Genomic DNA, 23,069 nt, shown 5'->3' with positions numbered 1-23,069 from the left:
TGGGAGGAAACCGGAGTACCCGATGGAAACCCACGCAAGCAGGGGGAGAATATACAAACTCCACGCAGTTAGGGCTGTGGTGGGAATCAAAGCTACAATCTAAGTCCAGTGAAGTAGTAATACTAACCATTACACCATCCGTGCTGCCCTGTGATTTCCAGTGCCGATGCTGAGAGTCGACATTGGGAGTGCCATGGAATCCTTGTGGTAATTTAGTGCTTGCTTTTGTGTCACGTAAGGCCATGTGCACTCTGACATCTTTAGTTCCATCTCCCCCAGTTCTGTTTTTTGACAGATAAATGGAGGAGAGGTGTATGAATGATCATTTTGAAATGTTTGTGAATTTTGCTCTTGCGTCAGAGAGATCACAAAGTATTTTCTTTTCCCCAACTCTGCTCTAAGCCATCCGACTTCTGTAGGTGCCCATATGCACAGTCTGTTTGTTACGCCATAAACGGCAATAATCTCTGTGCAATATCCATCTCCACTCTATTCCTTTTTTAATTTGACATGTAGTCATATATCTTAAATACGTCTTAGCTCGTTGGGAGTCATAGATTAGTCCTTACACTCCTCCTTGTCCCAGATTTATACCACACTAACTGTCACCTTAAACATTATTTTGTGTACAGTTCAAGAACAGCATTGCAAAACCCAAACCTTTCAGAACTGAACTGTGTTCCTGAGCCCCATGTCTACAGAAGGCCTTGAGTAAGGGATATACATTAGGTACTGCTATGTTTGTTCCAATCTCGCTGCTCTAACTTGTGGATTTGCTATAAATGCCTTAAATTACTGTGAAAAGTACCATTATTTTCCTTTAGCTATGTTGCTGCTCCTGCCAATATAATGCCTTAAATATATCGAAACAATATAAAAGTAGCTTGGGCACACACACAAAAAAAAAATATATGTTTGATATGAAGCAATAGATGAAATATGTTTTCATTTGTTTGGTCTAAAAAAGATAAGTACTTAAGACTGTATTTATAGTGAACCCATTTTGTAGGCTGAAGCAGTATTCATTTAACAGTACAGCTGATAATTTCACAAGGCGCTTTAATGTGTGTATACAACTGATGCAGCCTTATTGTCTGTCCTGGTTTTGCCCTTTTAGGAGGAAATTTTACCCTTGTAAACATTTGCAGTAACCGATATTTTGATTCAGCATTTGAGAAACGTAGTCTAAAACATTTCTGCTGTGACACTTCTCTAGGACCTATGTACTTGGCAAGACTTTCCAGTGTGCATTCCAACGGTGCTACAGTACATTGTCAAATGACTATTAAAGGACACATAGTTTTGTGGATGTTAATCTGTTGTGTTTGACCCCAGGGAGCAGTCACGTTGCAGCACAGTTCAGATGATGAGCGTTCCACACCTCCTGGTTCTCCTAAACTGTTGCACTTCAGTGACCAAGGTGATCAAAAATATATATATGTATGTGTTAAGGATAACATTTATACAGCAAAATCTGTATTCGGAATAATCACCACCCCTCATCCTTAATCATCCTTTGTCATTTATATTTCTAACATTATTAACCTCTTTGTCTATTATTCACCGTTTATTATTACCACGGCTATAACTATTGGTGTGCAGGGCTCTTTGGGTGGCACCATCGCCATCCCATGGCACTTGCTTCTGGCTAGCAGGGTGCCTGGAATGGCAGCCAGTATCACTGTGGCAGTGCCACCTGTAGCGTCCTTTGGACGCTACAGACAGGCACCCTACTGTAATTACAGTCTGGAGCGTCCTCAAGACTCTCCGGTCACTGCTGTAGTTCCAGGTGCTGGCGGCCCCACCCTCTATGGGCGACGTTGTGCGCAAAGGGTGCAGGGACGGCACAGGGTGCTCCGAGCCCTTGTTATGGCTCTGATTATTACTAATGGATTCAGCGTAACACTGAATCTATTATTACTAACTAAAGGAGATTACCATCAGTCTCTTATCATCATTTCTCCTTGTTTAATAAAAACAAAACAAGGCAACGTAGACCTTTGCTAGCAGAAGTGATCCAGTGGGGAGTATAATCTTCAATACAATTCTATAAAGGACAGTAGCTGCTAAATATAAAATTATGTTTTTATTTTTCACCATCAGGGTTACCGCAGCTGCTGATCCTATGCAGAGCTTTACTGAGAAGCTCTGCTGGAATACTCCGGTCTCCCAAGCTTCCGCTGGTGCACTGCACTTACATGGTTGACCATGTCAGTAGCCCAACCCTTTTCTGTTGTGTTCGGGAGAAGGGGTGAGGGAGACAGAGAGCGGACAGATCTTCAGCACTGCAGGTCTGGTTCTATAGAACTTACTGGAGGAAAAATGTTGTCCTGATAGTCAAAACTAAAACCACCATCTATAGAATATAGGCACACACGATAATTTTCAAATAAAACAATACCTTCTGCATTGTTAATGTTTCATACACCGTTCATTTATGTTTATTTAGGAGTGTTAAACCTGAAAGGTATACAAGGTCACTAACCCCCCCCTCCACTACCTTATTCAGGTGCTTTGATTCTCTGTCCTGTGCTGACTCAGGTGCAGGAAGCTATCAGATTTCTATCTAGGAGCTTACCTTCAGATATGATACCTGCATGCCAGGTGGATGCTCTTTCCTGTGTGTGCTGAGAATTAAGCTCGGGGTTTTTGAACTATTAGTTGAGAGACTCAATGCTGCAGAATGGAGGCCCCAAATGTGCAACAGAGTCCCCCAGAAGTCTATCACATATTATATTGCTTTTCAATAGGGTTTAAATAGGGTTTACATTTTCTGGGCTTTTCTTCCTAGATCCATCCGTCCAGATCAATAAACTGTTAATAAATAAATAGGGCACTTCTGAGTCCATAAACAAAACTGACAAATAAGGAGTCTCTTTGTGTAACTTGCAATGAACCGACAATGGGAATAGAGCCACTAGTTTAGTCAGTTTATTATTATTATTATTGTTAAGGGTCACATTGCTTCACAATGCTGTACAATGAGGAGGAGGTTGTTTATTCAGGTATTACTATTTTTTTTAAGTAGATAATGTTAGAAACCGTTGTAATTCCTACACCGTTCACCTGATTTGGATGAAATTACCCTCAAATTAAATCTGAAAGTCTGCAGTTAAAGCACATCTTGTTTGTTTCATTTCAAAGCCATTGTGGTGGTGAACAGAGGCCAAAATATGAAAATTCTGTCAATGTCCCAATATTTATGCACCTGACTGTATATATAATATATATAGTGAGCCTGTTTATGCTGACATATTTGCAGTGTGCTGTGAAATTTGTTTGCTTGATTGATAGAAATTTGGACTATAGTTGTTTAGAGGGACAACTTAATGAATTACTTCAGGTTATTACTCCTCAGTGTTTGCGGCCAGGGAGGAGAAAACTAACAAATTATTACAATTAATTGTATTCACTTTATCTTCTCCATGGAGGACTAGTTCCCATCTCTTACTTTATGATTACTTGTATATGTCATTTGTTGCTAAGTGATTTATTTGATATTTATTATAGCTCAGGGAATGTCAGAAGACACCTGGGTGAAGGAGGTGTGACTTTACATGTCTTACAGAGGTGTTTCCTGTCCTGACATGATTAGTAGGGAGAATTATTCCCCAAGTAGCTGCTGTACTGTAATACTTTGTTAGTATACTTGTAAATCTAATTGTATTTAAAAGATACTTGGAAGTACTAGTTTTGTAGAAGTCAGAGTAAGCTATAGTATATTCATAATAAAGCCACGTGCACCAGATTCTTGTGCTCTAGGGACATTTTCCTTGGAGTCTGTAGCTGATATTTCATGTTACTCCAATAAGCAAGCACCATGTTATTGAAAGAAAATCTAAGACGTTATGGTATATATATTAGATCCTTTGAATAGTATACATGTTTACTAAACATTCATAGTAAAATAGTCACCATCTGTGTGATGCTTATGTAGTAAATGTCAAACCTTCTTCCTGCACTTAAGGGGATAAACAGAATACTGGTGACAATGACAGGACGGGGCACACAGCTGACAGACGCATAGTACAGACCGATGAGGCTGGTTATGTGTCCGATGACAGCAGCTCATCAACTCAACTTGGTGTTTGCCATCCGCAACAGTCTACTAGAACAGAGAAGGCTGTCTCTCTGGGTCCAAGCGTAGATGAGAATACTTGTATCTTAGATGCTTCAAAAGAAGGGAACGTTGCCCGATTTTTTAATGTAAGTATATCATTGTATAATTTGTACAAGCAATATTCTTGTTATCATTTTAGATTATTTTTTAGTAATTTAGAAAAAAAAAAAATAGTACACACTTACTTCCTTAGATGTACTGTACATGTGTGCAGTCATAGAACATTTTGTGAAAAGGAAAACCTTCATAAATTCTTGCTAGTAAGCACAAAGTTAATCTTGGCATTGTTTAATAAATCCATCTATTTTATTATTTAATTTTAAAGGAACCATGTCAGAGATTTATCAAAGCTGCAAAATATGTTTGTGGGTAGTTGATCATTGGTGCTGGATATATGTGGTATATATTGCTATGGTATCTTGATTTAAAACAAAGCAGATCAGGTCTACAAGGTATATCCGATTTTATATAAACTTGTTACACTGTTATAAGTGCTATAACATTTTTACAAATTATCATAAAGTGACTAACTCCCTATTTTGTTTTCTCTATATAACACAGCATAGCTGTTGTCCAAACCTGTTTGTGCAGCAAGTATTTGTAGAAACCCATTGTAAAAGCTTCCCGTGGGTGGCATTTTTCACCAAAAGGTTTGTACCACGCTTTATGACTATACATTAATAATTGTTTCAGCAGATCTAGGTATAGAGATAATCACATGATTGGATGGAACCAGGATGATACTTGCATCTGTAACAGCCAGGAATTGTTGCACATAAAATGTTACATGGCTGTGTCCTCATTAAGCTATAAGGAGGTGTATCGATTCAAGGTGACCTCTCTTCCACTTTGCAGAAAATCGGAATGACTACATTTGTACAGGTTGAGTCTTCCATATCCAAAATGCTTGGGACCAGGGGTATTTTGGATATCGGAATATTTGCATACCATAATAAGGTATCTTGAGAATGGGACCCAAATCTAAACACAGAATGCATTTGTGTTATATACACCTTATACAAACAGCCTGCAAGTCATTTTATACAATATTTTTTAATAATTTTGTGCATAAAAAAAAGTTTGTGTACATGCATGAAATTCATTTATGTTTCATATACACCTTATACACAAGGCCTGAAGGTAATTTAATACTGTATTTTAATAATTTTGTGCTTTAAACAAAGTATTTGTACAATGAACCTTGAGAAAGCAAAGGTTTCACTTTCTCGGTCATGCTAAAAATATTCCGTATTTTGGAATATTTGGATATGGGCGACTCAAGTGTAATAGTTATGTGGGCAAATTGCTTCTTTATTATGTAACATTCTTATTTTCTATTGTTGCATTATAAGGGTAAAATGTGCTCCCTGCTGTAAAACATAAGAATATTAGAAGTCACAGAAATCCTGTGACCATAATTTTGCTTTGAAACAGATCATGGAACGCAGAGGCGATTTCTGATATCTTCTTAGTTTTACTGTTAGGAGTATATTTTTGTAAATCACACATTTCATTTTGCAACAAGGAAAGTCACTTGTATGATGTGATCCAGGTGGGTTTTATCTTCATTCAAAAAGCACTTTAAAAATGTGTCCTGTGACAATAAGTCGCATCCCTACATTCCAATGAAGATTTATACTTACCATTAAGTCATTATAATGGACTTATACTGTGGGCTTACCAGTAGATGACACCGGTATACGTTTAAGATGCCGGCGGTCACTATGCCGACCGCCGGCATCTAGACTACAGAATCCTTGCTGCCGGCGGTATTTCATGCCGAATACGTGACACCAGCTGAGGCATTACTAAACAAGGATTGAGGCTGATCACACTTCAAAATATATATATATATATATATATATTTATTATAATCAAATGTCCTGACTGACTAATACCCCTTTACCACTGCAAGCAAATAGACCCGGGTTATTGCACATGAACAGGCAACAACCTGGGTTAAGGTCCAGTGTGAAAGGACCGAGTTGAAATAACCCGGGTCGAGTGACCCAGCATTTCAACTCTGGTAACAAGCAGGGTTGAACACGAGTTCAACACGGCTCGCGGTGCAGTGTGAACGGGTAACTCGGGTCGAGGCGACCCGGGTCCCATTCACTGCATAGGAAGAGCCAGCACTTGGAGATGATCTCATCTCCAGATGTTGGCTCAGCAGTGATGGCGGTGACATCATCGACCCGGTATTATTGCCGAGTCGGGCCTCCAGTCTGAAAGGGGTCTCAGCCGGGTCACACCAGGGATGGACACATGTACATATCCCGGTTGCGACCCGGCATTTGCGATGTGAAAGAGATATAACTCACTGACAGACTGACTCATCAATGCTCAGCCCAAACCCGTGGACCTAGAAAGATGAAAATCAGGGAATATATTACTTCCATGACGTAGGTGCCCACTAAGAAGGGATTTTTCTAAATTCGACTCCCAAGGGGGTGAAAAGGGCTAAAATATTTCCTCCCCCTGTGCAGTGTCCTGTCTCATCATAGCTACAGCAGAGTTCAGAATGTAAGCACCAACTGTCATCCCAAGTGCTGTCAAACATCACTGGCAGGTGATGTGGCTCCCCTATTTGAATAGTGAGGGAAGGGAATGTGTTACTACAGAGGTAAGAGAGGTGTGTGTTACTATAGAGGTGAGGTAATGTGTTAATACACAGATGAGGGAGATGAATGTGTTACAATAGTGGTGAGGGAAGGGAATGTGTTACTACACAGGTATGGGAGGGGAATGTGTTACTACACAGGTGAGGGAGGGGAATGTGTTACTACACAGGTATGGGAGGGGAATGTGTTACTATACAGGTGAGGGAGGGGGAATGTGTTACTATACAGGTGAGGGAGGGGAATGTTTTACTACGCAGGTGAGGGAGGGGAATGTCAAATGTGTTACTATGGGGTGAAGGAGGGGTATGTCAAATCTGTTACTATGGGGTGAGGGAGGGGAATGTGTTACAGGGGTTAGCAGGGTAATGTGTTACTACAGAGGTGAGGGAGGGGAATGTGTTACTCCAGAGGTGGGGTAGTGTTCATTCTAGGTCCGGCGTAGGGCAGGGGGCCGACCCGTAGAAAGGGCACTTTCGTGCGCTCCGAAAAAGGGGGCATGGCCACGAGAGAAGGGGCGTGTTGTTAATACGTGCCCCCCTTTCATCACTTTTGGGGGCGTGCTTACAGACATGATGGGCTGCCCCCAAGCTGTCCCCTCACTGTGAATGGATGCCAAACAGTGAGTGCTGCACCATAATTTTTCCTCACCTCAAGACACTGTGACTCGCAGGTGGGGACTTCTCCCGGCAGGTTGTGTTAGCAGGGTGCCGTCATAAGGGCAGCGCGCATTCTGCCCTTTTGAAATTGGGAAGGGTGTGGCGCCCTGCTAAAACAGCCTAGCGGGAATGCTATGAGGGAAGGGAATATGTTACTACAGGTGTGAGTGAGGGTAATGTGTTACTACAGGTGTGAGGGAGCTATTGTATTTCTACACAGATGAGGGAGGAGAATGTCGAATGTGTTACAACACAGGCGAGGGAGGGAAATGTGTTACTACAGAGGTGAGCGAGGATAATGTGTTACCACAGAGGTGAGCGAGGATAATTTTTTACTACAGAGGTGAGGAAGTGGAATGTGTTAGTACACAGGTGAGGGAGGGTAATGTCGTACTATAGCAGTGATGCATTACTATAGAGGTGAAGGATTAATGCATTACTGGAGTGGTGAGATGGAAATGCAAACAGTAAATACCTAAAGGTCTACCCAGATGAGCGATACAATCAGTGTGAACAACTTCTACCTCATTGCTTTATATGTACATGTATTCCGTTTAATTAAATGTACACAATCCAGCCCAAATAACAGATTTGTATACTTATTGTCTGACGTTTTCTTCACCCAAGAATTTCCCAGAGACCCAGGTACTGTAAACATTAGTTTTTGCTAATTATACATTGGGAGTCCATCCAAAGATCAGAATAGCTAGACATTCTTTCACTCATGCCAGCGATTACACTACGGGGCTGATTCTATGACACAGCCACAGTGGCTGGTCAGCCGCATAATGCTGATGTACTACTTTATGCTAATATGAGATTCCATAGGGCTAATACAGGGGTTTGTGCGCCAATGCTAAGTGCATGAGATCCGTCAGAGACTGAGTTACCTTCTCCCTATACATGACTCAGAATCACACAGCGCAATAGATACACTCCCACAAGACATTGCAGTTCAGTGCGCTTGCATTGTCGACTCGCTGTTGCTTCGCTGAAACGCACAATAGGATGGACAGACGCAAAAATATGTAAATTTTCAGCTGCACATGCGCTGTATACAAAAACTCGCCATTGCACCTGTGCACAGGTATCCACCCGAGTATGTGTATCTAGCAAATAAAAGCATGGGGATTTTGTTCATATCTTGATCAAAACGATTAAACTTGCAGCCCAACATCAAGGGGACCCCACTCTCTGCAATTCCCTACACTAGCATACAGTGCATCCGGAAAGTATTTACAGCGCTTCACTTTTTCCACATTTTGTTATATTACAGCCTTATTCCAAAATGGAATAAATTCATTTTTGTCCTCAAAATTCTACACACAATACCCCATAATGACAATGTGTACAAAATTTTTTTTTTTTTAGATTTTTGCAATGGGGTAAAAACGTATTTGGACAGCCACTGATTGTGCAAGTTGTTGCACTTTAAAAGATGAGAGTGGTCTGTAATTTACATCATAGGTACACTTTAACTGTGAGAGACAGAATCAGAACAAAAAATTCTGGAAATCACATTGTATGATTTTTAAACAATTTATTTGTACATTCTTGCGGAAAATAAATATTTGGACACCTACCAACCAGCAAGAATTCTGGCTTTCACAGACCTGTTACTTCTTCTTTAGGAACCTCATCTATCCTCCACTCGTTACCTGTATTAATGGCACCTGTTTGAACTGGTTAACTGTATAAAAGACACCTGTCCACACCCTCAAACAGTCAGACTGCAACCTCTCCACCATGGCCAAGACCAGAGAGCTGTCTAAGGACACCAGGGACAAATTTGTAGACCTGCACAAGGATGGGATGAGCTTCTCAACAATAGGCAAGCAACTTGGTGAGAAGAGATCAACTGTTGGCACAATTATTAAAAATTGGAAGAAATACAAGATCACTGACAATCTCCCTCATCCAGGGCCTCCATGCAAGATCTCACCTCGTGGGGTATCAATGATCTTGAGAACGGTGAGGGACCAGCCCAGAACTACACAGGGGGACCTGGTCAATGACCTCAAGAGAGCTGGGACCACAGTCACAAAGGTTACCATTAGTAACACACTACGTCGTCATGGATTCAAATCCTGCAGCGCCCGAAAGGTCCCCCTGCTTAAGCCAGCACATGTCCAGGCCCGTCTAAAGTTTGCCCGTGACCGTCTGGATTATCCAGAGGTGGATTGGGAAAATGTGATGTGGTCAGATGAGACCAAAATAGAACTTTTTGGTATAAACTCCACACGCCGTGTTTGGAGGGAGAAGAATGATGAGTGGCATCCTAAAAAAACCATACCCACTGTGAAGCATGGGGGTGGAAAAATCATGCTTTGGGGATGCTTTTCTGCAAAGGGGATAGGACGACTGATACGTATTACGGAGAGGATGAATGGGGCCATGTATCGTGACATTTTGGGGAAAAACCTCCTCTCAGTAAGAGCATTGAAGATGCAACGTGGCTGGGTCTTCCAGCATGACAATGACCCCAAACACACGGCACGGGCAACTAAGAAGTGGCTCCGTAAGAAGCATTTCAAGGTCCTGGATTGGCCTAGCCAGTCTCCAGACCTCAACCCAATAGAAAATCTGTGGAGGGAGTTGAAAGTCCCTGTTGCCCGGCGACAGCCCCAAAACATGACACATCTAGAGAAGATCTGCATTGAAGAGTGGGCCAAAATACCTGCTGCAGTGTGTGCAAACCTGGTCAAGAACTACAGGAAATGTTTGACCTCTGTAATTGCCAACCGAGGTTGCTTTACAAAGTATAGAGTTAAACTTTTTGATTACAAAGAAAAAAGATTGAACAATCTCACTTGCGCTCCAGATTTTTTCAACTTCAAATAATGATGGTGATAATTTTTCCTCAAACCATAGGACCATTCACATAAAATAAACAAAGAAAAATATTTTTCACAATAATGTATGGTTATTTCAAACAAAAAAATGTTCCAATGGTGATGTAGGAGAGAGAATGGGTGCGTATAAGTCCTCTCCAAGGAATTGTACTTCAACAATTTCCAATAGATAGTATTTCCAAGAGGTTCCAGAAAACACCCCAAACTTGTGAAAGGCAAGGTATATAGTAGATTCTCACATGAATGCTTACTTCAAGCAAGATGGTGCAAAGCACATAAAAGTTTCTTTGATCCCAATAATTGACCAATGTGCAAGTAGAGATGGGTATATTCCAATAAACTCTAATGTTATATAACATCAAAGAAAAAAAAAAAATTAAAGTTGTGGTATAGATATGACAAATTATATTTATTAGATAAAAACACAGGTGAAAGGTAGCCGTACCATATAAATGAAATGGACGAATACTGAAGATAGAACCCGGGTATATTCAGTATGACAAAAATATGGATAGGCTTCCTGAGACCATAACATGACTCTTTTCTACACGTTTCGACGCACTGCGGTGTCTTTTTCAAGTAGAGTGTAGGTGTGAACAAACTAAAATGAATAAGAATAATAATGCATTGAGATATAACTCTCATGCACATACAATATGATTAAAATGTATCAGACTTAAAAAGCATAATGTTAATAATAATAGAAGAAAAATTCATAACTCACCACTACTTAAAGCTTCATTTCTTGAATTGCTATGTTTGCACTGTAAGGGCAATCTTAAGTTATGGAGGATACCACCAGAGTTAAGTAGGGTGTGGTTGTCTTGACAACCATAATAACATGACCAAATAAGGGCTTGTGGTGACCCCATATCCTCCTGTTTAACCAGGAAATTAAAGTATTCAGACCACGAGGACCAAAAACTCCTGCCCTCAACGCACCCAAAGTCACGTTCAACCAAGAATCCCCTCCGCCTCAAAACACGTGATCTAGCATCATGTCTTAGACATAAACAAACATCCGTCCAGACCAGCTGGACGGGTTAGCTAGCGCCCGTGTTTCCAAGTAGTCAGAGTGAAGGGGCTTCTTGGGTACTGAAAGATAAGGGACTTCCGGATCCGCTGTACCTTGTGGAACACACTCATGCGTTCCAAACTCTAGGTCCTGGATGGAGCTATTAGCACAAGATGTCACTTAGGGACTGATCAATTGGAAACTTCCGGATCTGTGTGTATAGCGTGGAATGCAATAATGCGTTCCAAACCCCGAATCCCGGAAGGAGTTATTTTAAATATATATGTAAATAATACTCGATTTTCATCTATTAAAACCATGATATACATAACCACAAATTAAACATAATCACATAATATACATCATAATGTGACAATAATTACAAAACAACAATATCAAAAATACATATAAAAATAAACAATTTAAAATAAAACAACCACTTATAAAAAACATCAAATTCATGATTGAGACCTGTGGGTTTGAGAGTATTCAAATCGTGTATGTATCTCATTTCTGTTTTTGTTAACCTAATGTCCCTATCTTTTCTCCTCCAATTATTTTTGACCCATGCAATCCCAAAAAAAACTTTTTAACCCCTTCACTGATTGTTCATGTTTATCCTTAAAATGTAATGAGAAGGGGTGATTGACATTGCCATTAGTGATATTTCGGACATGCTCTGCCCACCTAATCTTAGCTCGTCTTTTGGTTTTCCCTATATATGTCATATCACATGTACATGTGATAGCATATACAACATAATCCGTATCACACATAATGAAATCCCTAATTTCCACTGTTCGATCTTGAACAGGGAACTCAGTAATTTTAGAATTGGGGCTATGGCATGCTTTACACATCTTACAGTCTCTGCATCGAAAAAAGCCTTTATTTCTAGGGAGAAATCATTTCCCATCCATTGACACAATTTTATCTTTAATAGTCGGGGCCCTACTATAAATAAATTTGGGCCGTGATGGTAATATTTTCTTCAAGATGTCATCCGTCAATAAGGTGTTCCAATTTTTCTTTACAATCCTTTACATTTTTCTGTATTCTTGATTAAATTGTGTACTAAAACATATTTGAAAATCTGTATTATTATCGGAAATGCCATTATCTAATTTGAGTAATTCATTCCTATCTTTTTTCTCCACATCATCTATAATCCTTTGTAATTGTGTTGATTGATAACCCTTCTTAATAAAATTGTTTTTCATGGAGGCTATTTGTTCCTTGAACTTAACATTACTGGAACAATTACGCCTAAGTCTCAACATCTGTCCTATTGGAACATTGTTTAACCAAAGCGGGAGATGATTGCTACCTAAATCAATATAAGTATTGCAATCCATAGGTTTAATGTAATTGCTTGTGGCAATTTGACCATCTACCACCTCTATATTGAGATCCAAAAAATGGACTGAAGTTTTACTGATACAAAAACTTAAGACTATATGTAAAGAATTTGAATTGAGGTATTGGCAAAATTAGTTCAAATCAGATTCATCTCCTCGCCAAACAAATAAAATATCGTCAATGCACCGTCACCATTGCACCAGGTTCGCGCTCCAGCCATGTCCTGACCAGACATGGGATTCCTCCCATCTGGACATAAATAAATTTGCATAGCTGTGCGCGAACCTGGTGCCCATGGCAGTACCTACTAATTGTTTGTAAAATACTCCATCAAACTTTTTGATTGTCCAAATATTTATTTTCCGCAAGAATGTACAAATAAATTGTTTAAAAATCATACAATGTGATTTCCAGAATTTTTTGTTCTGATTCTGTCTCACAGTTGAAGTGTACCTATGATGGAAATTACAGACCTCTCTCATCTTTTATAGTGCAACAACTTGCAAAATCGGTGGCTGTCCAAATACTTTTTTGCCCCACTCTAAGTATTCACAGTCTTTGCTCAGTACTTTGTTGATGCACCTTTGACAGCAATTACAGCCTCAAGTCTTTTTGAATATGATGCCACAAGCTTGGCACACCTATCTTTGGGCAGTTTCGCCCATTCCTCTTTGCAGCCCCTCTCAAGCTCCATCAGGTTGGATGGGAAGCGTTGGTGCACAGCCATTTTCAGATCTCTCCAGAGATGTTCAATCGGATTCAAGTCTGGGCTCTGGCTGGGCCACTCTAGGACATTCACAAAGTTGTCCTGAAGCCACTCCTTTGATATCTTGGCTGTGTGCTTAGGGTCGTTGTCCTGCTGAAAGATGAACCGTCACTCCAGTCTGAGGTCAAGAGCGCTCTGGAGCAGGTTTTCATCCAGGATGTCTCTGTACATTGCTGCATTCATCTTTCCCTCTATCCTGACTAGTCTCCCAGTTCCTGCTGCTGAAAAACATCCCCACAGCATGATGCTGCCACCACCATGCTTCACTGTAGGGATGTTATTGGCCTGGTTTCCTCAAACATAACGCCTGGCATTCACGCCAAAGAGTTCCATCTTTGTCTCATCAGACCAGAGAATTTTGTTTCTCATGGTCTGAGAGTCCTTCAGGTGCATTTTGGCAAACTCCAGTCGGGCTGCCATGTGCTTTTTACTAAGGAGTGGCTTCTGTCTGGCCACTCTACCATACAGGCCTGATTGGTGGATTGCTGCAGAGATGGTTGTCCTTCTGGAAGGTTCTCCTCTCTCCACAGAGGAATGCTGTAGCTCTGACAGAGTGACCATCGGGTTCTTGGTCACCTCCCTGAATAGGGCCCTTCTCCCACGATCGCTCAGTTTAGACAGCCAGCCAACTCTAGGAAGAGTCCTGATGGTTCCGAACTTCTTCCATTTACGGATGATGGAGGCCACTGTGCTCATTGGGACCTTCAAAGCAGCAGATATTTTTCTGTACCCTTCCCCAGATTTGTGCCTCGAGACAATTCCTTGGACTTCACGCTTGGTTTGTGCTCTGACATGCACTGTCAAGTGTGAGACCTTTTATATAGACAGGTGTATGCCTTTCAAAGTCATGTCCAATCAACTGAATTCACCACAGGTGGACTCCAGTTAAGCCTGCTGATATTAGGGAAGCTCGCCGAGATAGGCATATCGCCCATACTACCTAGCTATAATAAAAGCAGAATCATCGGTGTGTACAATCTGCACACTACATACTTGTGATGGGTGTGGTATGAAATATCGACAGTCATTAGGTCGTCATTACGTCTACATGGTCTGAATTTCGAAATACATAATATTGACATTTTCAGAATGTCGATTATTCTATTTTATTCTAACCCTGGTTACAGCCTAACCCTAATTCTGAGTGTCGACATTTATAATGTCAACATGATATCAATGTTGACTTTCTGAACACGTCAACAATCCGACTACATCCTTTTGTGATAATAGACTGTGTGTGTGTGTGTGTGTGTGTGTGTGTGTGTGTGTGTGTGTAATAACCTTGCATACATGTTATGGATAAGTAACATAGAATTGGAAGCACTGTGTGAGCTGTTATAGCATGTAATGAAGCAGCAGGTTAATTTACATTCATGTCTCAAATGGAAATAGAACCATGAAAAATAAAGCACCACACAGAAAAATGTATTACCTATTTATTAACAGATATAGTGACAGCATATACCTTTGCACTTTACAATTGTGAACAAACTGTAATAGAACAAGGGCGGGTAATAACAGGTAGAATTAGAGGTCAGAGGGCCCTGCTCACAAGCCTACAGTAGAGAAATGGGAATTTCATACATTAGGATAAGTGCTACATATTGCATATGGGTCCGGCCAGGTTGCAGAGGCTCTTGGTAAGGCTGTATGATCCAGTCACACAGGAATGTTGATCAAAAAAGAAAGAAACCAAGCGCCAAAAAGATATTGTTTGGTAAACAAGTTTCCAAATGTGAAGGCTGCTGCTCACCACCTGGAAGTGATGCCACCACTCCCAAAAAAACACACGGTGTAAGACAGTAACAATCTAAATTGCATGCAGTCTATTCATATAAAATGCACATATATATCCACATAATATATAATGACAATGATAGAACAAGTAAGTCTAGCTTAAATGTTGAACTAAATACAACAATGTATCACTTATGGAATGTGATAGATATATACTGTCCAAAAGTAAATTGCTAGAAAACAAATCATTACTTGTATGAAACCAATGTTTGTGCGTGTAGCAGCGGAAGATATTGACTGCACTTAGCTGGATAGAGGATAGTTCCCAACAGCCTCGATGAAGAGGTATTCCAATGATTCACTGAAGGTGCATGATGTGATATATGGAAAAGGGGCCATGTCACCAACCGTGAGAGTAAATGTGCAGCTGCAGCAGGTCCGGAAGCGCAGTGGGATCGCCGCTCCTGCTAGCCAAGTCACCACTGTGGCTATCAGTCTCCCGGCTTTGTCTCTCCACCAGCCCTGTTGTAAAGCGTCACGCTAGGAGGTCAGACTTTGCTGCGGCTGGGCGATGTGGTATGGCTTGATGGTACACTAAACCAGTGTGGAGGTGGTGTGGCCACAGTACAACAATGGATACCGGAAAATCCCAATCTATCACAAACTATTCTCTGTCCAGCTAAGTGCAGTCAATATCTTCCGCTGTTACACGCACAATCATTGGTTTCATACAAGTACTGATTTGTTTTCTAGCAATTTACTTTTGGACAGCATATATCTCTATCACATTCCATAAGTGATACATTGTTGTATTTAGTTAAACATTTAAGCTGTACTTACTTGTTCTATCATTGCCATTATATATGATGTGGATTTCTGTGTATTTTATATGAATAGATTGCATAAAATTTACATTGTTATTGTCTTATATTTTACTCTGGTAAATATTGTAGCAGATTCATGAAACACTTTTTTATGTTATTACTCCTGCAGTGACCTTTGCGTGTGCAGCGCTTTTTCCACCTGTTTTATAAAAACAGGAATGTTGGCCGGGGTTCATCGAGGTGTGTGAGTGTAGGAAGACAAAATATATAAAGTTATTTGTACAGGGGGTAATCAGTAGAAATTCAATTATGTATGGTTTGATTTAATGCAATTAATATTTCCAAATCGGTTTACACTTAATAAATATGGGGAAAAGGACTGCATGAGACCGTAGAGCCCCTCTCTCGTATCTGTATCCATTTCTATCCTTCTCCTTTTTAATGTTAAGCTAATTGTTATTCATGTATTTGTTTCAGCTTTCTAAAAGCCGGCACAGAGTTAACTTGGGAATATAACTACCATATTGGAAGTGCTCCTGAAAATGAAATTCCTTGCTTGTGCGGTCAGAAAAACTGCAAAAGTATAACTATATGACAGACACATCTTGTAACAGATGTCACAACATATTGAAATTGTCCTGTAAATATTTTTTTTTTCTTTGTTTTCTCTTTGCTAGTGATAAACTTTTTCTCTTTTTTCATTTTATAGTCACCTATAAGTGTGTAATATATGAATTTCTTTATTTGTGTATTATGTCATTTTCTTGCAGAGCTTTTTGTGTCTGTACTAAAAACAGACCACACAGTATTTTATAAAATACATATTATGCTTGTATCTCACACGTAAATAAAATGTCATCATTAATCATGCGCAAAGCATTACAGATATCTAACACTAAATGTCATTGTCAGTTTCAAGCAATGTTTTCAATTTAAAAAGGACTTGAATAAATGTGTAGAAAAACTAAAAAACATTTGTATGATCCAGTAAACAATACATTTAATGTCTAATGATCAAAGGGGGATCTATATGCAGCAGGATATGGTTAATAATTAAATGAGTTACTCTGTTTTAGGGGAAGGTGGGTTCAAGAAGAATATGAAACACAAAATATTTCCCCTATTTGGCGCAAAAGCGTTTAAAATACAATGACGAAGTCCTTAAATAGAATAATCTTTTGCTTCAAAAGGTAGATTGCCAATTCTTTATTCAGGGTTTAAACCTTCGCATATACAGTCAAGAAAATTTCAACCGATCATCAGGTCCTTATTAATTTCTCCCAAAACAATGTTTAATTTCTCAAAAAGGAAACGACATAGTGCAATATTGCCAATAAAAAGAGACAAATTTATTTCAACATCACACACTCACATATTCAACATAATATAAAGGCATATCACCACACAATGTGGGCATGGAATCACAATTGCTCTGTCGCCAAATCAGTTACCATCCCAGATCAGACTGGATGTGGGGGTTCAGAGGTCCGGAACTGTCTCACCACCTTGGTAATTCGGTTCCACAAGCAGTTCTCCGTGAAATAAAAATCACCCAGCTTAAAGCTTTTCGGACCGTGGGCCCGAATCAGACCCACTCTCTAGGCTGCGTTCGCATGTAGCCTGCCGATGTTTGCAATGTGCGTATGCTGATGTTTGCAATGTATGCATGCGCAAACTAGTCCATACGATCGGGCAGCGTTCACACGCTGTAAATAGTCGCCCCGCTAGAATGAGTGACAGGACGAGCTGTTTGTGGGTGGTGACGGGATGGTCGATAAAAAAGGGGGTGTGGTGGTGCAAACACAAGCGTGTCTGTGCATTTTTACGCCATTTCAGAGGTGTGCATAATTAAGACGCAGCATCATAATGACATGGCTGAATTGCACACTGAAGCACTCGCAGTCCTTGCGGTAGGTTATAGTCAGCCACAAGTGCTGCGTATGGGTCCGATGTTACCGATTGTTGCATACACTTCCTGGAGATGACCTGTATTTCTAAGGGAAAGTGGGCGTCTTATGACAGGCTGGTGGGCATCTGTATACTCACTGCGATCGCACGCCAAGACATAGTGGGCGTGCTAATGTCTTCCCGTGCGAACGCCGGATTTGCATACTTTGGCAGCTGACGGCTGCGTGCGAACGGGTCTGAATCGGGCCCCTAAGTCCTTCATCAGAAGCATAGGTGATTACTGAACATAGGCACATATTTATACCTAACATAATTGAATAATGAATCCAAGGTGTGCCGCTATTTTCCCGCCTGACTCAGACAGATGACCTAAACGAAAGTGGCGCAATAGCAGGCGGCCAGAACCGGAAGCTTGCTGTGCGTTCCAAATTGCGTTCCACTCTAAACCGGAACCAGAAGTAGTATATGCTTTCCAAATAGCGTTCCATTCAATACCAAAACCGGAAGGGAACAGATTTCAACTATTTCAGTTTCCGTTATAAATAAATTCTTCCCAATAAAATACAGTTTTGTCCATCAGATAAAAACTTGCAGTTCATTAGAGTCCATTTTCCATATAGAAGGAACATGTAAGAAAAATAAGTAAAATAATTAAAATTAATAAAGTGCATAGGTACAGACATAAATACAGATAAAATGGTTTTATAAGGGTTTTTTTTATCTCAAATTCGCCATTAAGGCCATTCGGAGTTAAGGTTTTTAATTTATGCACCCATGTCATCTCAGCCTTAAAAAGTCTAATATTATGATCTCGACTTTTCCATGTAGGAGAAATAAGTTGAATTCCCCAAAAAGCCTTGAGATGACAGGGATTAGAATCATGTACATTTTTAAAGTGCATAGATACGGTGTGGGTTTCAAGGCCCTTTTTTAGATTATAAGCTAAACGTGTTTTTAGATTTCTAGTAGTTTTCATTACATACTGTAGGTTAAACCACATTGACATTGAAGGGCATACACCACATTTTTGGCATTGCAGGTGATAAAGTGCTTAATTTATTTATTTATTACCAGTTATTTATATAGCGCACACATATTCCGCAGCGCTTTACAGAGAATATTTGTCCATTCACATCAGTCCCTGCCCCAGTGGAGCTTACAATCTATATTCCCTACCACATGCGGACAGACATATTTATTTATTATTTATTAACAGTTTCTTATATAGCGCAGCAAATTCCGTTGCGCTTTACAATTTGAATCAAGATTAACATTATACTGGGTTGTAAAAGACATACATACATACATACATACATACATACATGACATACATAAGGGTAAGAGGGCCCTGCTCGCAAGCTTACAATCTATAGGACTACACACTAGGATTAATTTGTGTTGGGAGCCAATTAACCTACCAGTATATTTTTGGAGTGTGGGAGGAAACCAGAGAACCCGGAGGAAGTCCACGCAAGCACAGGGAGAATATACAAACTCCGCACAGGTAGGGCCGTGGTGGGAATCGAACCCACGACCTCAGTGCTGTGAGGCAGTAACGCTAACCATTACATCGTCTGTGCTGCTTAATCCCATCCATCTGGAACTCTTTAATCTTACTTGGATCTTGCACCGTACGACACATTGTACACAGCCCACGCCTGTGAAACCCGTGACTCCTGCTACTAGTTAGTTTTTTGTCGTCTATTGCACTATGTACTAATTTAGCTTTCAGATTTGGTGCCCTTCTATAGATAAACAAGGGTTTGTCAGATATATGTTTACCGATTATTGGATCCTCTTTGAGAAATATCCAGTGTTTTTTAAAAACTGATTCAGTAACCTTATGCGGAGTTAAAATTACTAATAAAAGTCAATTGATGGTCATTAACACTTTTTCCTTCTTCCCTTTCAATAAAACTCTCCTATCAATTTCTTTAACTTTATTCTGGGCTTGTTTGATCTTTTCAACATCATACCCTTTATCCAAGAAACGATTGGCCATCTCAACCAATTGTTCATTACAAACATCCTCAGTACAGTTACGTTTAACACGCAAAAATTGTCTATATGGGACTCCGTCTAACCAATTTATATGGTGTAGACTGTTATACAGAGTTCCGTAGGGATTCCGGCACCGGTATACTGAGTGCCAGGATGCTAACTACATCCCTCACAATCTATAGTCTATATCACATGCACACTAGGGCTAATTTTTGTCAGGAGCCAATTAATGTACCAGTATATTTTAGAATGTGGGAGGAAACCGGAGTACCCAGAGGAAAGCCCAAGCACTTTGAGAATATACAAACTCCACACAGTTAAAGCCGTAGTGGGAATTGAACCCAGGATCTTAGTGCTGTGAGGCAGTAATGGTAAAAATTACACCAGATGTTCTCCTCACATCTGGACAGGTCTATCTTCCAGTGTGTGGAATTTTTGGTGGCAATGGCAGCCAGCGCAGTATGCAATCAAATCCTAATAAAATACTGAAATCAACTAGAATAGATTAAGATAAAAATTGTATACCGCAATCTATACATGTAAAGAATCTAATGGCTCATCACTTTAGGGTTGCCCTTGATTGAAATTATACACACACAGCTCTGGTTGGCAGCACTGTTTTATTGCAGGAATCTTCTCAAGGACCTTCGGTTTCACCTCCTCCTTATTCTGACTGATTCCCTTCTTACAAGATCAATGATTATGAACAGTCCTTTATCAGCATGTTTATAAAGAGGAAATACATTTTCAGCATAATTATTTATATAATATTCCTCCAATGGGGAACCTGGGCTACACTCGAGAAGCTTCTTTGGAAGTTTATGAATAAATGGTACTTGAACTAAATTAAAATAAACGAAAGGTCCTGATTCAGAATTGCGTTCAAACCTGATGGTTTGTGTGCAGCTCCAATGGTGTAGGACTGCACATGGGCAATACCCGTATTGTACATGTGCAGGACAAATCTGGAGATTGCACACAGTGCCCCCAAATCGCAGCGTGATTGGCATGCCTCAGCCATTGAGGGGAGGGGGCATTTTCTGGGAGTGCCAAGGCCAGTGCCCAATGGGTCCACATCAGTTAGCTTAAAAAAGCCACAACGAATGTCTAAGATATGCTGTTAGTCTATATCATTGGCCAATAAAAAGAGTCTAATATAAGGATAACACATTTCTTGCAACAAACCACATAACTGGAGCCGCCCTAGCGAAACACAGAGTAAGGTAACTGTCTTTACAGTACATTAAAATATTATTTTTGCAGGGAAGGGGGGGCATGCTGTCATACAACTTATTGAAGTACAGATACACAGAAAAGAACAAGAGATGACCGGGCTGCCACCAGAAGACCCAATGGTGCAATCATTTATGTATAAAACAGAACTTTTGTATTTTGGTCTAAAAGTTGTTATACAGTAACTCCTGTTTAAGCAGCGAAATATAGGAGTGAGGAGATATGTGGAAAATTAAGGAAAGAATTAAAAATATTGCAGGTGTGGTGTGAACTGCCCAGGTTACAATAAAGTCTCAGTCAATGTTTATAATGTAGAATGACATTTTCTGAACCCGTACATCAGTAATTAGCTCTTCCTCACTACTTGTAGGTCCCTGTAAAAATGTACAGTTGCCAGGACCCAAATCTGGTGTGATATAAAACAGATAATAATCTGATTGTAGAGTCCTACAAGGCAAATGCGCTATATATAATATACAATTATCAATGGGCTGTTTATATGGCAGACAAGTTGTTCTTGCAGGGCCCACATACGTTATGAAGCGTCTATGTTAATTACCCCAAATACGTTAGTCCCAGAGGTTTTCCAGAGGCTCCAATAGTGAACAATTATCATGTCATTTGCATATAAGTACCTCTGCTTTAGCTCATACATTATAGAATAAAAATACAAATAGCAGTAATGGACTGTACTTACCTCAATCAGAGGCTCCGATTAATAGGTGCCCAAGGAATTACCATTGCTCATAGGTAGTTCCGAAAAAAAGTTGTAAACTTCCTAAAGTGCGGGTTTATAGAAGTGCTACTACTTATCATTTATCTAGCACTTTCATCTATAGGATAAGAGCAAGAATCTCATTGGTTGCTATGGGCAACACCTCCACTTCTATAAACCTGCACTTTAGTAAATATACCTCTAGGTCAATTTAGGTGAGGAGGGTTTAGAAAAAGATGCATCTGAAGTCAGCTCCTTAGATACATCCTGTGTAGTTAGTGTAAATATTAGTCTATCGAATCACGCCCCCTGTAGCCACTTTGGATGGCCTCTGCCCCCGGAGTATAGAACAGAAATTTTATCAAAGGCTCCCAAACTCTGCCATAACAGTCCAGGTTTTAAGGACATCCATGCTTGAGTTAAATCAAGTTGACTGAGATACTAATTAATTCTCCTGTGCTCAAGCATGGATATCCTTAAAACGTGGCCTGTAATGGCGGCGTTTGGGAACATCTGATCTATAAGAAGACATATAAGACCAAGTTTCACAAACATGCAGCTTTCTGTTGCAGCTTTCTCAAGGCATATATTTATAGTTCTGCAAATACTCTGTTAAATTAAGGCATCATGTTTTTTAGGTCAGAAATTAACAGAAATAAATTACTAGAACACTATAAAGTATTATTCATATGACCACAAAACTTTTCATATATTTAAGTGTATTACTGTCTTGTAACTGACAATCAGGGGATGTAGTTAATAGACCGCCGGTCTATATCCCGACTGTTAAGGACCGATGGGGGACTTAAGATAGAAGTCGAAATACAGACGCCAATCTTAATCTGACGCCGGAAGATAGACGCCGGACTGAATGAGGTAAGTCTGGGCGCCTTAGTACTTAGCCGCGCGGGGGGGTGGGGGGAGTTGTTACATTTAGGGACTCCCGGGGGGAGTTAGGGTTAGGCCCCCCCTGGAAGGTTAGGTTTAGGGTGCGGGAAGGGGGGGGGGGGGTTAGGATTAGGCCCCCCCCGGAAGGTTAGGTTTAGGGTGCAGGAGGGGGGGGTTAGGGTTAGCCCCCCCCCCGGGAAAATTAGGTTTAGAGAGCAGGAAGGGGGGGGGTTAGGCACCCCCAGGAGTTTTAGGGTTAGGCACCACTAAAGGAGGGATGGGGGGGGGGGGTTAGGCATCTTGTTTTGTCAGGATTTGAACCGGAGGCTATACAGCCGCTGGTAATTCATACCCATTCCAAAAATCAGACCCCT

The 23,069-nt window shown here is 40.3% G+C and overlaps 1 protein-coding gene across 5 annotated transcripts in view; it reads left to right on the top strand.

Annotated features, from left to right (window-relative positions):
• SETDB2 (SET domain bifurcated histone lysine methyltransferase 2) overlaps positions 1-19,732 on the top strand; it is a 48,767-nt gene extending 29,035 nt beyond the window's left edge. For 4 of the 5 annotated variants that reach the window (XM_088469112.1, XM_088469110.1, XM_088469111.1 and 1 more), the window contains 4 exons: positions 1,336-1,420; positions 3,968-4,206; positions 4,682-4,770; positions 16,428-19,732. In XM_088469112.1, coding sequence (XP_088325238.1) covers positions 1,336-1,420; positions 3,968-4,206; positions 4,682-4,770; positions 16,428-16,545 — 531 coding nt within the window. In that variant the 3' untranslated portion in view covers positions 16,546-19,732. Of the gene's footprint in view, positions 1-1,335; positions 1,421-2,103; positions 2,292-3,967; positions 4,207-4,681; positions 4,771-16,427 lie in introns of those variants that run through there. The other variant, XM_088469115.1, reaches the window with a different exon arrangement.
• The last annotated feature ends 3,337 nt before the right edge of the window (positions 19,733-23,069 follow it).

Source organism: Taudactylus pleione, unplaced genomic scaffold, assembly GCF_031769625.1.
Source record: "Taudactylus pleione unplaced genomic scaffold, aTauple2 ptg000089l, whole genome shotgun sequence".
Classification (NCBI taxonomy): Eukaryota; Metazoa; Chordata; class Amphibia; order Anura; family Myobatrachidae; genus Taudactylus; species Taudactylus pleione.
This window is presented reverse-complemented; position numbering and strand designations above follow the sequence as displayed.